We start from the raw sequence: 15,216 nt of genomic DNA, 5'->3' as shown, positions 1-15,216 counted from the left end.
CTCTTAAAACAGCAGTTTCTCATGTGCTCAAGCCTTCATCATCTTGGTGTCCTGCTGTACTCACTCCAGAAGGTCAGTCAGTATCTTAATACTGAGGAGCCCAAAAATGGACAAAGTACTCCAAATGCTTCCATTTACATTTCTCTTAAGACAGCTGAGCTACTGGAGGGAAAAAACCCTGAAAATTCACAGAATCACAGAATATTTTGAGTTAGAAGGGACCCACTAGAATTATCAAAGTCCAACTACTGGCCCTGCACAGCACAGTCGGTGTTAATTCCGGTACTGAATCTGGTAAGCAGCAAAAGAAAGCCCAGTAGCAAACTTTACACAGAAAGTAAAAAAAATGAGGATAACACAGAAACTAGATCCTAAACCATTGTGCCCTCAGTATTTTATGAAGACAAAAATCTCTAGAGTGGTGGTCCATCTTGTCTGATATGCTGCCAGCAACAATGGTTCGTACTAAAAATTTCACATGAAGGGCATAGGACACCAAGCAACAGATAATTCTGTACTAAGTTGTTCCATAGAGAATATTTTTTCTCTAAGTTTCGGCAGCCGTAATTAATGCCTTGCAGATGAGGGGCATTTTACCAGTCATACAAGTTCTCCAAAAATTGCTAGAGAACTGCTCATAATTAGAATATTTCTAATACTGTTTCAAATTTTATAAAGTTGGTTGGTAATTGGTTCATAAATTTGGCTGATCTTCTGGGACAAGTATTATAATATTTATATGAAGCAGTTCCTTGTACCTTCAAAGTTTTATTTTTTCATCTTTGTAAAAGAAATAGAGAAGAAACATAAAATTCAGTTGAACTGAATTAGGAGAATTTACTTGAAACAATTATATAGCTAAAAACCATGAAGCGGCTTCTAATAACTACTGTAGTTTGTTGGTAATTCACATTCTAAATAAATTTTACTAACTCTGAATTACAGAATCACAGAATCATGTAGGTTGGAAAGACCTCAAAGATCTCGTACAATCTTATTGTCAAAGTGTGTAATTTCTTAAGTTTTGACATATTGAAAAAATCTGAAAAAAAAAACTTCATCCACTGTTTGCAACGTAAATATGTAAAAAATACAGATCTTCCAAGGAACTAGAATATTGCTTTTCAAACTAAAACAACAGCAGCTGATAAATGGCAAATAAAAAACAACTAAAAGAATTTACATTTGGTAAACTCTCATTAGTACAAAATGCATTACCTTCCCTTTGTATGTCAACTTGGCACCTACCGACTGTCTCTGTCCCACAGGAGTATTCGTATGTAGTTGATTATTGACGGCTGGCCTAGTTTAATTTCAATTCCAGAACGGCAGTCGTCACTGATCGGGTGTCGAGAGAAGCCATGATCCAAGTCATAGTTCTGAGTATCTCCATCTAATAAAGCAGATTTCAGCTCCCCTTTTACAACCTGTGCTCCGTACTTCATTGTTGCAATATTTTCCCCTGGTACTAAGAAGAAAAGGAAATAATTGCTTAACTTTTACACTCTCATACTGCAAATAAGGTATTCTGAACATCAACTCTATTAGGTCAGACCAGATTAACCGCTAGTATCCTTTCTTGGTCAAAAACCCACGCTTAAGTGAAAAAAAAAAAAAAAAAGGCATTTTAGAAATTTAGCTTCTTGAATTTCATTTGATATTCTCTAAGTCTTTTATGGTAATAAAGTTGTGTATAATTTACTAGCTTGTAGTAGATATATTCTCAATCCCCTTCGTGATTTTACAGAATTCTGTTGCTCCTTCCTCACTCAATCAATACTTTCCCTCTTGCTTTAAAGTTTTGGTCTGTTTCGTCTCTCCTTGTGATCAGCTTCTCACCATACCTCTAACAGTTTTTCTGCCCTTTCTTTCTGTCTTTTTTTTCTAATTTCAGCTGTTGGTATTCACTTTGGTTTTGGGTGTTTGTTTGTGTTGTCTTGTTTTTCGTAAGTGGAAGGAAACTAAAAATCACATAAAATGTACAGGATGTGGATCAAATATTCAAGAGGCATCATGAATTTGCAGGGTGGTATATAGGTTAGTATAGCTATATATGCTCTTCTGATAGCTATACAACCTTCCAGTACTCTGTAAAGCTTAAGGAACTTGAGTGAAACAGGAAAGTTTTGGCTACTTGGGCTTTGAACCAACGTGGTAAAGCAAGTTTTTTTATGCCATCATTTCATAGGAATAAACTTCTTGCATCCCAGGAACATCTTCCATCAAGATAATTGGAGATAATGACCCCTAACTTCAGCTACAAAACAATACACTGATGAACCACCCTCTTCATAAGACATTTTTAAAACCTTCTTTGAGGAGAGACCCAAAAAAACATGATCTGAAAGCTAAATGATAAAAAGCTGCCCCTGAATTCTTCAGGCAGATTGGCAACAGAAGTATGAATTTTAACAGGGTGTTAGGTTTGACATCTAAAGAACAGAATTTGAAGTGGTGAAATTTTAACTGTATTGTAGTACTACTACATCAAATGCACAATTATGAAACTGTAAGTAGTTGTCAGCATTTACACAAACAGAAAAAGTTCCAAGTGCCCGAACGAATACTTAAAAAACAAAGAAATTCCACTCTCCATAAAGCTGTGATTAGGAGCATGCTTTTGTGGAGAGATAAATATTCAGAAAAAGAAGTCAGAAAACACCATCTGACTTATTCAAATGTATCTACTGCAGTGTCAACAGAATATCTTGCATGACAAGACTTTTACAGTAACCTAATATTAAACTCATATGTTTAAATATTAATACCTGTAACTTCTACAGGAGAACAAAGGGGATATGCAGTTAACATTTTCAGAGCTCATCATGTATGACTGAGAATACAGTGTAGGTTCTAAGAACACATTTAAATTTATTCTTTACTGTAGGCCAAATACTCTCTATAAATCACACATCAGATAGCTAACAATACCTTTCTAAAGCTCTAGTGCTAGCTACTCTTCCTGAATTAACAAGGAGCACAGACCAAAGTCAAGCACAAAGCTTCTCTCACTTTTTAGACTTCCATTAAAACCAGTTTTGGAAGACTTGTTTATACTACTTGGGCAAGCATGTAAAGAGTAACAGAAAAGGAGTGAAGAAAATATGAACATCTTCATGAAATAGAAAACAAGTTACCATCAGCATAAAACCATTTAAATATCATATATCCCACAGCCAATGCATTTTTAAATTTTAATGTTTTTGTAAAGGCTTTTCTATTAAAATAGCACTCCCTCTAGGAAAATATGCTCTCATTACAACATTCATGTTTGAGGAATATCTGAGATAAAAAAGCAAAAAATACGTTGACTAATACTACCTGAGAAATGGAAATGGCATGAACAGTATACAAGATACTTCCAAATGTAGGATTTTTAAAAAGTGCAGTAATAGATAAAAACTCAAAAGCACACACTAACCATATCCTCCAGACAGCTACAGTCACTAAATGAAAAGGAAACAAACAAAAAACTTGATGCTTACTTAACATGCCCCTATAGTTGAGGTCCATGTCCCGACTCTCTGAACGAATCTTAATGGCATCTAGGATGGCATCAGGTGACAACAATCCAGAAGGTCTTACAACATTCAGTAGTTCAGTTAGGCTCATCAGTGGCAAACGAACTGCCTGCATGATTTCAGCATGGTTTTCCTTGGGGTTATGTTTACACCAGTTCATCAAAGCTTGGAAAATATCCTTTTCAGGAGCTGCAAATGAGTCCCTCACTACAATACTTAAAAGAGCAGCCTGAAAAAAAGAAACAGGAACAAAATGAAGCACACCAATAAACACAAATTAAATTGAATTTTATCTTTTTAATAATGGGAAATTAAAATAAGGCAAAAATTAATAGGTATTTTAACTTGTAGCTAACAAAAATAATCTCCACAGGACTGACTCCCTGAAACTGTATCTTGTTTTAGTTATGCAAGCATATTACAGAATCCATCACAAAAATAATAGGTAATATTACAAAACCACTAGAAGAAATAAGTCAGAATTGAAATGCAGAGAACTACTCCAATCAATATAAAACCACATACTACTTCAAATTTACTTTGGAATATTGTAACAGATTTGGGAGTATAGTTCAAAACATTCCTTTAAACTTAGGCTGTTATAAGAACACTGATAAGAAAGAAGTGTTGCTTGGAATCACTTTTTTAAACCATTTCTAACTACACTGGATTTCCATCCCCCCAAATCTTTGTCTTTTGGTACCAACTTAGAATCAGCAGGTAAAAACTCCACTGGCTCTTATGCAGAAAACCCACTGACTGCAAAATGAGAACACGAATAATCAAACAGTTTTTGGATTTTCACTTAGGTAGCAGAATAATCAGGAGTTTGCCTAGAAAAAGGATAAATCTCTGATATATACCAGGACTGGCTACACCAACGACATCAAAGTATGCTCTTCCTGATAAATGATGTTTCCTCATTTTTTTATTATTAATATGCTCTCAGTGCTCAGATTGACAAACTGCACATGACAGACAACACTGTAAAGAAAAAAATATTTTTCCTTTCACAAGTAGTAAGTTAGCAGAGCCAAAGTGTCTCATTCTTATTCAAGAAAGAGGCCCTTCACAGCTTTTCCACTAAAAAACACTTACAAAAAAAATTAAACCATCATGTAAGGTCCTCTGCTACTTCACGTGAACGTCATTTGAAAACACTCCATCACTATTATGAACAGCTCAAAGACTACTCCAGAGTAAGTGGAAAATTTAAATTTCATAGACCACCCTGACTCAACCACAAATATTGCATTTAACAACAGAACCAACACACAGGAAACCAAAACCACCCTACCACACCACCACATTCTGCAACTTCAGAACATGATGACAATCAGCAACATAAATCACAGCAATCTCCAGAATGCTTTAGTTTACACAGCAGAAAATTCCCCATCACTGATGAAGTCTATATCAAGAAAATAATGGAATGGAGTATCTCCTGCCATCTTCAAATCTTTACTTTACATTCCCTGTGCGGCCTTCACAAGCCAAATTCTATTATATCAAGAACAGACGAAATGGGACAAATTAAGATTAGACAAATTAAGATGCCTGCTCCCATCTTTTAGAATACTCCATCAGACTTACTATATTTAGCTATACTGACCAGTCAAAATTAAATACCTAAAAAATTTAGAACAGATCACCAGAACTTTCAGTTCACCTTGGCTTGAACGTTCCCAACTGTCACCGTTTCAGTAGTATAAAACAACAACTGTTAACTAACAAATGAATTTTTATTTGGTGCCCATATTAGTATTTTATCCTGAAGTTGTACACAGATTAAAATGAAACATTTCTGAGGTAGGGAAAGTGCAAACAAAAGATATACCTTAGAAAGTGATAGGAAGCCTTCGCTGGAGAGCACCTCTTGGGCATTTCTATCCATGAACATACAGCACATAAAAGTTAATTTGGGAAGAGAATAAAGACTGGCAACATCAAATGTCATACAGACATTCTGAATATTAAGTATTGTGCAAAGATATTCAGATGTGGAATCCTCCAGTTCTGGGAATCCATATTTATGTGCTAGGCTTAAGAAGTCTAGAAGAACCTCCTCTTTCTCATCTCGTAGTGTAGCACGACCAGTGTAGATATATTTCAACAGCATGGTAAACGCTTCTGCAGTGGTGTCCTGAAGAGGAATTTCTGCTTCAGGCTGAGATTCTCTCATTCCTCCATACAATAATGCTCTATGAGGAAGATAAAATTTGAGAAATTCATATCCTGACAAAACTCATGCAAAAAGTAGAAAAAGTAAGCAATAACTATTTGCAGCAAGCAGAATACAAAGGGGACGTGGTTCAAGAATGTACAAAAGAAAGCTCCTCATGCTTGGCATTTATAGTGCAGCTCTGCTCTGAAAGCAACTGCACAAGAATAATCTTCTAATGCATTATGCTTTTATCCTATACAATACCTGCATCTCCACTTTCCAGAAATTGAGATATGGTTCTTGAGCCTTGCTTTTTAAATATACTACTATCGGTGAGAAAGAAAATTTAAAAAAATAATTTCGAAAAGCAAGTGAAACAAATGGTTTGCAGTGCAGCTTAGCAAATCTCAGGATTCTTGATCTCCTATTCCTAAATGCAGCACCTGGGAACTCCAATAAAATCCTGAATCCTGAGAAAAATCAATGACAGTTTGAATAAAATTTGCAATCACACTTTAGTTTAGCTATTAGCTTATCCCTCTGACAAAATTCACTGGAAAATTACCAGAAATTCTATTAAATACATTTAGAGTTAAAAATGCCCATCTCTTAAAAAAATAAAAAAAGTTGGATTAGCATTATACCTAGTTTTAAAATATATATTCTAATCTGTAATTAGAACCTCTTTAAATATTCAATTCTAATGCATCAAAATGAAACTTTCTAAATGAGTATATTCCATAGAAGTACACCATTTACAGTCTGAGAAGTCAAAACAATTTTTGCAGTAGGACTTGTCTGTTCTCAAGTTATCTTTCTCTTGAATTTGTGAAACTACCTTCAAAATCCAATTTAATGAAGGTCAAAAGAATAACATTGTGACATGGTATTTATCTTTTTCTATTTGGACACAATGATTTGATGTGCTGGGAACCATTCACACAGAAAAGGTCACACTCAAAGGACAGATGATTACACCCTGAAAAGTTCATAGAGAAACAATGTTTATCTTATCTGCATAAAAATTTCCTGTAAACCTGACAAAAAGCTATACTTCACCTGAAATAATGGCATCTAGCAGCCAGGATCACCCTGTGTGCCGGAAAACGTTTCTTTTCTACAATAAAGGTAACGTCACTATATTCTTCCCCATTCATTAGAGCACCAATGTGCTCTGACAGAATGTGAACGTGGTCAATCTCACCCACGGCCGTGTAAGGACGAAGTGGATGGCTGTTACTCATCTTGGAGGGATGGTGATATTGGTAGCCTAAAGGGAAAAAGAAAACAACCGGTATTATACAGGGAAAACAATATTAAAACCGGCAAACATGAAACTGCAATTACGAAAAAAAAGTCTAAGTAACCATATATTACAAGAAAAAGTAACCCAAGAGATTTTCTTTTAAAGTTCATTTACAACAGGATTCAATGGATCTACAATTCTAGCTGACAAAATATTTCAGAAAATTCCATCACCTTGTTGTTCTGTCAATTCATTTACTTAAAAGAAAAAGCTTCCAACAAAAGGAATTAAGAATTAAAATATTTTAAATAATGTTACAATTAGAAAGCAACTTTATCTCAATTAAAATGCACATAAATTATAAACAAGTAATGTGAACAATTAAGCATAGTCTTAATTGTCAAGTCTGTACCAAAATCAGTGACAAGTAAAAACATTAGCATTTTTGCAGGATTCTAATCAACTTTCCAGAACTGGGAGAAAACAAACAATCAGGATAACTTTTAATAAATAATAAAGTCTGTTCTTTTCAATGAACTACTCCATTTTCTTACCCTTCCCACTCAGTTTTCTTGATGCCTCCTTGTTCTCTCCCATTTTTAAGAAAACAAAGCCCCTAATATCTCTCAGTCATTAAAATTAGGAAACACTCTACTAATGTACAATATAGATTAGTGAATTAGTCACATCTTCTATGGAATTGTTTCTTCTGAATTCACAACAGGTTTGTTGGTTTTGGTTTATTTCAGCAACAGAGGCTTTCAGTTGTTACACTTTGGCTTATTTTTATTCAAAAAGAAGTTGACTGTTTCAGATAATAACCATCCATATTTTCAGAGAAATCCTCTGTTCTCCAGTAACTACCCACTTTTCGAAATGGGCACATACCTAATGCTGAAGAAAGATGGTGTAGCACAAGAAGCAGGAAAATGATGAGGCCATACCTTGCACATAGCTAACACATTCATCTTTCAAGTGAAATATTCATGACACCACTGCATTTTTATGCTCCATTTAAAAAATATTATGAGAAAACATGCATCTATTTTCAGTCATTTCTACCCTAACAAAGAAAACACATGCACATGGGGTTAAGTATTATTTGCACTTTAACTTGCTTAACCCAAAATCGAAATACTGTAGAAACAAGGTCTCAAAGAACTTTAAATGAACCTAAAAAAAGTTATATGAATAGAAAATAAAATTTGAGAAAAATAGAGCATATTGAATTAACACGGATCACAGCACAAATGGGAACAAAACCCCAGCTTTCCACAGGCTGTCTCTGCCACTTGAATTAGAAGCTGTGCATCCACGTAGCCATTACAGCACAGAACCAGCAACACTGGCCAAGATACTGGAGGCGGCCTAACCCTGGGAACATACAATACTGCACAGTCATCCTTCCATTCTGACATGGTAGTAAATTAATTTTTATGGGTTTTCATAATAACAGATTATTCCTTCCATTTGCATTGTTTAATTTATAAATAGCTAAGACAAATTTATGCAACATACACTTCCAATAACATCTACTTTGTAACAAGCAAGATTAACTTAACTCACATCAGTCCAGCAGCATCTACTTATCCCAGGAATAATGTTTATCACAACACAACTGCCTGAGAGTTTAGAAACAACAGTAAAATTTTAGCACCCTCAAACAGAAAAAACTTTTTATAACCAGAGGAAGAAACAAAAGGATGTATTTGTTACTCAGCTGCAAATCTTAAGTCTCAGTACTCCTCGAAGACTTCTGCACTGTACACATCCATATTTCCTGCTGTTGATTGTCATTTGCTAATAGGCAACCCAACAAAAAGCAAATTATCAAGGAACTCTGTAGTACAATCTTCTGTTAGTTCCAACTTCGATTGTGTAGGGAAACTGATTTATGATACTTCATACATGTACAAGCATTGGCACATTTTGGTTTTAAAATCTATTTTTAATTCCATTTTTTCTACATTCTACTTCTTTGTTTCCTGAATCCACTCTTATCTCTGAAAAAAAAGAAAAGGTACTGTCTGAATAAAACTGAGAGACTGTAAAAGTGGCGAAGACAAGGGAATGCCACTAGCTGCACACTAACTATGCTGCTGCGTAGCTGTGAATGTTTCATGTGCCAATCAGGTGAAGAGTTCAGGGGAAATTGTTTCTATTTCAAGTTAAATAAACAAATAAAATCAGAAGCACACTTCCCTCTCACAGGCACATAAACCTTTCTATAAACAAGAATCAGTATATAGAAAAGGACAAAGTCTAAAGTGCGGACATTTGCTAGTAAGCCAATGATGCCATTCCTTATGAACATCAAGACCCTGAAGGACAGCAAGCAATGAAAGCAGAGATTTAGAAATCGCCCTGTATAAGCAGCAAGACAAATCTGTTCTGATATTTAATGTTCTCCAAATTGCTGGCACCATGTACTATTCTAAACTGTGAGTTTCAAACAAGAACATACTGATCACAGGGAACATAGGACTCAAATCATGGCTATAAGCTCCTCTAGCTGAGGAGCCTTTCAAATGCTTGAAGGACCCAAAGTGCTGCAAACTTATCACCTTTATGAAACTATGTTCATGCCTTATATGTGTTCTATGGGTAAGATTAATATATTGAAGAAGCATTCAACAAACTCATTTAATGTTTACTACCGCAGATTTCCAATGCAAGTTTTGTCTGTATTGTGGATTTTTCATATAAAGCAGCCCAGTGAGACAATCCTACCCTCAAAATACAGCACCAAATAATACATGACTTCAGATCTTCCCAGACGGGATTAATTATTGGTATGAATTTACTCAACCCTTGAGGTGATCTGCACACTTCTTGTTTGAGGAAGTAAAACATAATAACCTCTTTAGTTGTGGCAAGTCACTATGACCTCACAACTTCCCTGTATAGCTAAACATATGTTTTTCTCATTTTAAATTGTAATTTAAAAGTATTACTTATTATAAAAAAAAATAGACAGATCCTGCTAGAAATTTGCTTAAAACCCTTCCTGAAGATCCCTCTAGCATCTTCTGTCATCAAACATCACCCTTTCAGAGAGAATACAGGTGTTTACTCATCCTGGCAGTCAAAGAACACGTAATCAGCATCAGAATAAAACACCAAGCATTTACAAGCCTCTTGCCAGCGCCATAACCTATTTTCAGGAGGTATTCAGAGGTAATTAACTACTTCAGGAGTCACTCAGCCTTGTTCACACCACAGAAATAAACAAGCAAAACAGTCTTCTCAGTGGATTTGATGTACCTTTAAAACTACAACATTGGGAAAGGCATTTGTTAAGTCCGAAGGCCTACAAACCAACTCTTAAGACGTCACTGAAAGCCCTGCTTGGTGTCCACCTTCAACAGAGAGCACGTGAAAAATGCAACCTATTATTTATTACATAAGGCACCGTGAGATATCACACAATGTGTCACGGCTAGAAAAACAACAGCCCCCCAGCTTTCAGTTTGCTATATTTCTATTACAGTAATCTGTAACATGCTATGGCACAGAGAAACAGGATCTAGAAACTGCAGCAACAACAGCAGAACACCAATGACATCCTTACAAAACAACTCTCAAACCAAAGCTGCAATGAAGACTGATACTCCATCACTTCCCTCTCTCATTTAGGCTAACACTAAAGAACCCTCTGAAAAGCAGTGCTGTTTCAGTGAGACATGGAAGTGTTGTTTTTATAGCAGGCACAGAAAAAAGAATAGAAGAAATTTATCATGGATACTTGTCAAAATAAAAGTTATTTAAAATAAACTGAGAATGTTTACGTAATGGATAACTCTACCAAAACTTTAGAAATATATGCAAGTAAATACACTATTGCTGGAATGAAAAACTTTATTAAATATATCTGGATTATAACCGAGCAAATAACGTCACATCCTTGAAAGAGTTAATTCCTTCATCATCTAGTTTGTACCTAGCAAGAGAGTATTTTTGTCAGAATCACACAAAGAGAATTTTCTTAAATGTAATTCTCTTACACTACTATTTTATCTAGAAATAGGAATTAGTTCTCAGTTGATCAGAGGCATTTGAGTAGTATTTCAATTTTTTGTAATTCATTACTTCGTAAAATAATTTGCTGTACTGTAAATATATTCCAGCAAAATATTGCTTTATTTTTCAATTTCTATTATTGTAGACTCCCAGAATATGACAGATGTGACAGTAAGACTACTGTACAAACATATCACTGTTTCAAATATGGTTTGTATTTTTAATGAATACACATATGTCTTTTTATAAAAAAATATATTGTTCTCCTAAGTTCAGGTACAGTAAACTAATATCTCAGGAAATACACATTTTTAGTAAATATTTCAACATTCATAGAGTACAACTTGAGCAAACACTTTGATTCTGTCAGAACCCTTGCTACAGCAGCTCCTTTGCACTTTTAAGTATTAATAACAAAATTGACTATGAGTGAAAATTTTAATAGGGAAAAGAAAGAAAGCATGTTCTAATACTTAGTAGCCATTAATAACAGCAACACAATCAACCAATCTGACTTTATAAATATAGAATATGAAAGCTCAAGAAAATGTAATTCGCAGAACTTTCAAGCCTCATCTCCAAACCTTCTGTTGTGAAAGGACTAAAAGAAAAGCAGATGGTAGCATTAATGGTAACAAACCACACCATTCAATGACAGCATTCTAAACAACAATTTCGTACAAAAAAGTGTTTTGACTTAAAGCATATGGGAAGTTATGCACTGCTTATCGGCAAACACACTCCCATCTCTTAAGTGCTGTAGCGCTAACATCTCACGTTCTGCTCCGAGACATATTCCTGTGATAGAAGAGCAGGAGTAACTTTAGCTAGGTACTAAAACCAATATACTAAGTGCAGATTATATATTAACACACAAATAAATTAACCTGGTTCAAATGGCATACGACTAAACCACTAAGTTAAAAAACTCAAGAAAATACATTGGTCCACTCACCTGTAAAATTCTCTGAAGATCTACAGTGAACGTAGCCTGTAGGCACATTACCAGCTTCCTGAAAATTAGGGTTCTTCGCCATTCTGAACAACAGACAGATTGAATAGCAGGCTCATAGAAACGCTATTCAGCAACATGCAGCTGCACAGCAACAACTGTACCATTTCCTGAAACAATGCACGAAATACCATCAGACTCTGGGAACACTGAGCATTATGACAAAAGCAAGCAAGATGTGTACTTCTCAAATCAAATTTTTGTGGAAATAAATTCTTTAAAAACACCTCAATTTTACGGGAAAACTTCTAATAATATTAGAATATAGCAACAGAATTACTTTTTTGGGTCATCATCACTGAATTTTGACCATTCAGGTTTTTAATTGTCAAAGAAGATGGTAACATATTGCCATTCATTTGTTCATAATTAGTCACAAAAATTTCATCCTGACTTTCCTGCCACAGCATCAATGTCCCTGAAAACACCTTTTTAACACATAGGTGTTCTAATTAAACCAGATCTATACCAACAGTATCACGCATGCTTTATTCCCTACACAGCCAAATCTCTTCAAGTGTTCTTGCCTCGCTGAGGGTTTTGGGGGTTCTGTTTGGCTTTGGTGGTTGTTTTTTTTTCCGCACTTAAGGCAGTTGCAGATCTTTCTCTTGCGCAAGCCTTTAATTTTATAAACAGGAAAACAAAACAAAATTGCAGGGTGAGGAAATACAGAAATATAAAGGCTTTATTTGTTTAAATACATAACCAACATAATGAGTCTCTCTCAACAAGTATAAATTATTGTTATCCTTCCCATCATACCTGCCAGCAGGAAAAATAAACTGTATTTAATTTGTTAAACAGATGATACCAAGATCTATGAATTCTCTTGTAAGAGCCACTCTAATCTTCTTTAGAGTATATGCTTAAGAGAACAAGGGAGGAGAAGGCAGAAAAAAATATTTTTTGGTTGGTTGATTAACTGGAAAGTAACCACACCTTAATCCTGCAAATCAAAACCAAGCATTTGACAAAGAAACTCTCCTGGTTTTGAGAAACAAAACGTAGTGTGTAAATATTTGTCCCTATCAGTAATGTATGTTAACAATTTGGCCTCTATTATCAAAATATATTCAAAAGCCATTTATGAAAATTATTGGATGTTTTTGGTTAAATATGAGTAAACATTCAAAAATAACAGTATGTTTCAAGTATCCGATTTACAGATTTGTAACACAAGACATGCCAAACACATCTACATCTGTGTACTGCACTTTAAAAACATAAGTAAAGAGCATTGGTAGGCAAGTGAGACTAACAGCAGATTGCTAACAAGTTAGCATCAACCCATATTTTTTTTTAAGTCTGATAATACATCTTGTAAATCAAAAGTAATTTCAGTGAATCACAGCAGTGCGTAACTGGTTACCTACTTCGACACCAGAAGGACCAGGGAAAACTGTGTACCATCAGAGTGTCAAAATATTAAACTAATCGTTAAAGCACAAGAAAATTCAAATAAGGCAGCCACAGCAGGGCCTTGGAAAGCCAGTCGGGGGGCAAACCAGCCAGGGGGGCAGGACCAGGGGGCGGCGGGAGAGGCGGGCGCGGAGTAGAGGGCGGCCGGAGCAGGGGATGCGCCCAAGGTCGCGCCCGGAGAGCCCGGGCCACCGCCGTCCCCCAGCTCCGGGGGCGCCAGGGAAGGTGACCCCGGCCAGCCCGGCCGCCCCCTCCCTCGCCTCCGCGGGAAGGCGCTACAGCTGAAAACCCTTCGCCGCCAAACGCGCCCGGCGCCTTCCCCGGCCGGCGGCGCTTCCCCGGCCCGCTCCCGGGCGGCCCTGTCCGCGCCCGACTGGAACTGCCGGCGGCAGCACCTCTGCCCTCCCGGCCCCGGGACCCCCCTCGGCCCGGGGGTGACGCGGCCGCCGCGCCCTCCCGCGCCCCTCCCGCGGGACTCACCGGCCCCGCCGCGCCGAGGCCTCACCCCCCGCCCCGCCGCCGTCGCTACGTCACCAGGCGGCGCGCTGACGTCACCGGGCAGCAGCGGGACGCGCGGGACGCAGCGCCCCGCGCGGGTCCTGGCGGCGCTGAGGCCTCCGCTGGCCTGGGCTGAGGCGGCCGGGCCCGAGCGCTCGTCCGGGCAGCGGGTCCGCCGTGCCCAGCCCTTGTGAAGTAGCGACTGGTGCTCAGGTGTCGGTTTCCTCTGCTGTTCCGTGGTTACATTCAAAATACACAGAGTCACAGAATACGCCGAGCTGGAAGGGACCTACGAGGACCATCGAGTCAAGCTCCTGGCCCTGCACAGGACACCCCAGGAATGACACCGTGTGCCTGAGAGCGTTCTCTACACGCTTCTTGAACTCTGTCAAGCTTGGTTCTGTGACCACTTCCCTGAGGAGCCTGTTCTGGTGCCCAACCACCTTCTGGGAGAAAAACCTTTTCTTAATGTGCAGTCTTAACCTTCCCTGGCGCAGCTTCACGTCATTCATTCCCTTTGGTCTCCAGATGGATGGTGATCCATCTATCTGAGGAGCAGTCCTTGGAGCAAACCAAGAGGTCTGTAGTCCAGTCCCCTGCTCAAAGCTAAGACTAGATCAGAGTGACTTCTGCCTTATGTGACCAAATCTTGAAAAACCCCCAAGGAGGGACATGTTTCTTTTGTAACTGTGTGCTTACCTGCCTCTTTTCATTCAGTAGGAGTTCTGCTTCCCTGAGTCATGAGAACCTCTCCCACAGAATGTGGGCTTGTCTCTATGTAACCATGAGATTCACTTCTACTGTACCTGCACAAAGCTAAATTTAGGCCCTCCAAGAGGCAAAGCATTATATGCTATTTAATTCCATGCTTTATTTAGCAGAAAAGAAGTCTTACTTGGAAGAAGTAAAAACAGAGGTCTAAACAGAACATCAAATAATTTCAAAAGTTTTCTACATCTAAAATATTTTAATACTGTTGCAGGTTAAAAGAATCATCAAATGTTTAATAATTTATTCTTGGATTTCATAAGTGAGAATACTCATTTTAATTAGCTTACAACATGGCAAACAGCAGTAACTTTTTTTTAGAAAAAAACAAACCCGTACCTTGCCCCCTTCAGGATGTCGCTGTAACGAGTTTGTAGATGCCAGAGTTTTTTTATTAGTTTCCTCTTTATTACTTCATCATCTATCATGCTTGCACTTTGTCAAGCATATAAAAAACCAAGGGTCATTCCAAGATTAACAAACATGCTTACAGTAACTTTTGATTACTAAGCAGAGCAGCTTTGGCATAGCCAGCTCCCACTCATGTAGTTATCCACTGCACTACATC

At 37.4% G+C, this 15,216-nt stretch overlaps 1 protein-coding gene across 2 annotated transcripts in view; it reads right to left on the bottom strand.

The window, feature by feature from the left end:
* The window catches only part of BTBD9 (BTB domain containing 9), a 108,535-nt gene extending 94,587 nt beyond the window's left edge, over positions 1-13,948 (bottom strand). For both annotated transcript variants that reach the window (XM_027898071.1, XM_027898072.1), the window contains exons 1-6: positions 13,863-13,948; positions 11,907-12,073; positions 6,745-6,955; positions 5,359-5,722; positions 3,486-3,750; positions 1,249-1,468 (exon numbers count right to left, since the gene is read on the bottom strand). In XM_027898071.1, coding sequence (XP_027753872.1) covers positions 1,249-1,468; positions 3,486-3,750; positions 5,359-5,722; positions 6,745-6,955; positions 11,907-11,988 — 1,142 coding nt within the window. In that variant the 5' untranslated portion in view covers positions 11,989-12,073; positions 13,863-13,948. The remainder of the gene's footprint in view (positions 1-1,248; positions 1,469-3,485; positions 3,751-5,358; positions 5,723-6,744; positions 6,956-11,906; positions 12,074-13,862) is intronic.
* Between the last annotated feature and the right edge of the window lie 1,268 nt (positions 13,949-15,216).

Source organism: Empidonax traillii, unplaced genomic scaffold (genome assembly GCF_003031625.1).
Source record: "Empidonax traillii isolate 1590-97213 ecotype Southwest subspecies unplaced genomic scaffold, ASM303162v1 scaffold576:size640842, whole genome shotgun sequence".
Taxonomy (NCBI): Eukaryota; Metazoa; Chordata; class Aves; order Passeriformes; family Tyrannidae; genus Empidonax; species Empidonax traillii.
The sequence above is the reverse complement of the archived record's forward strand: the minus strand, read 5'-3'. Positions and strand labels throughout refer to the sequence as shown.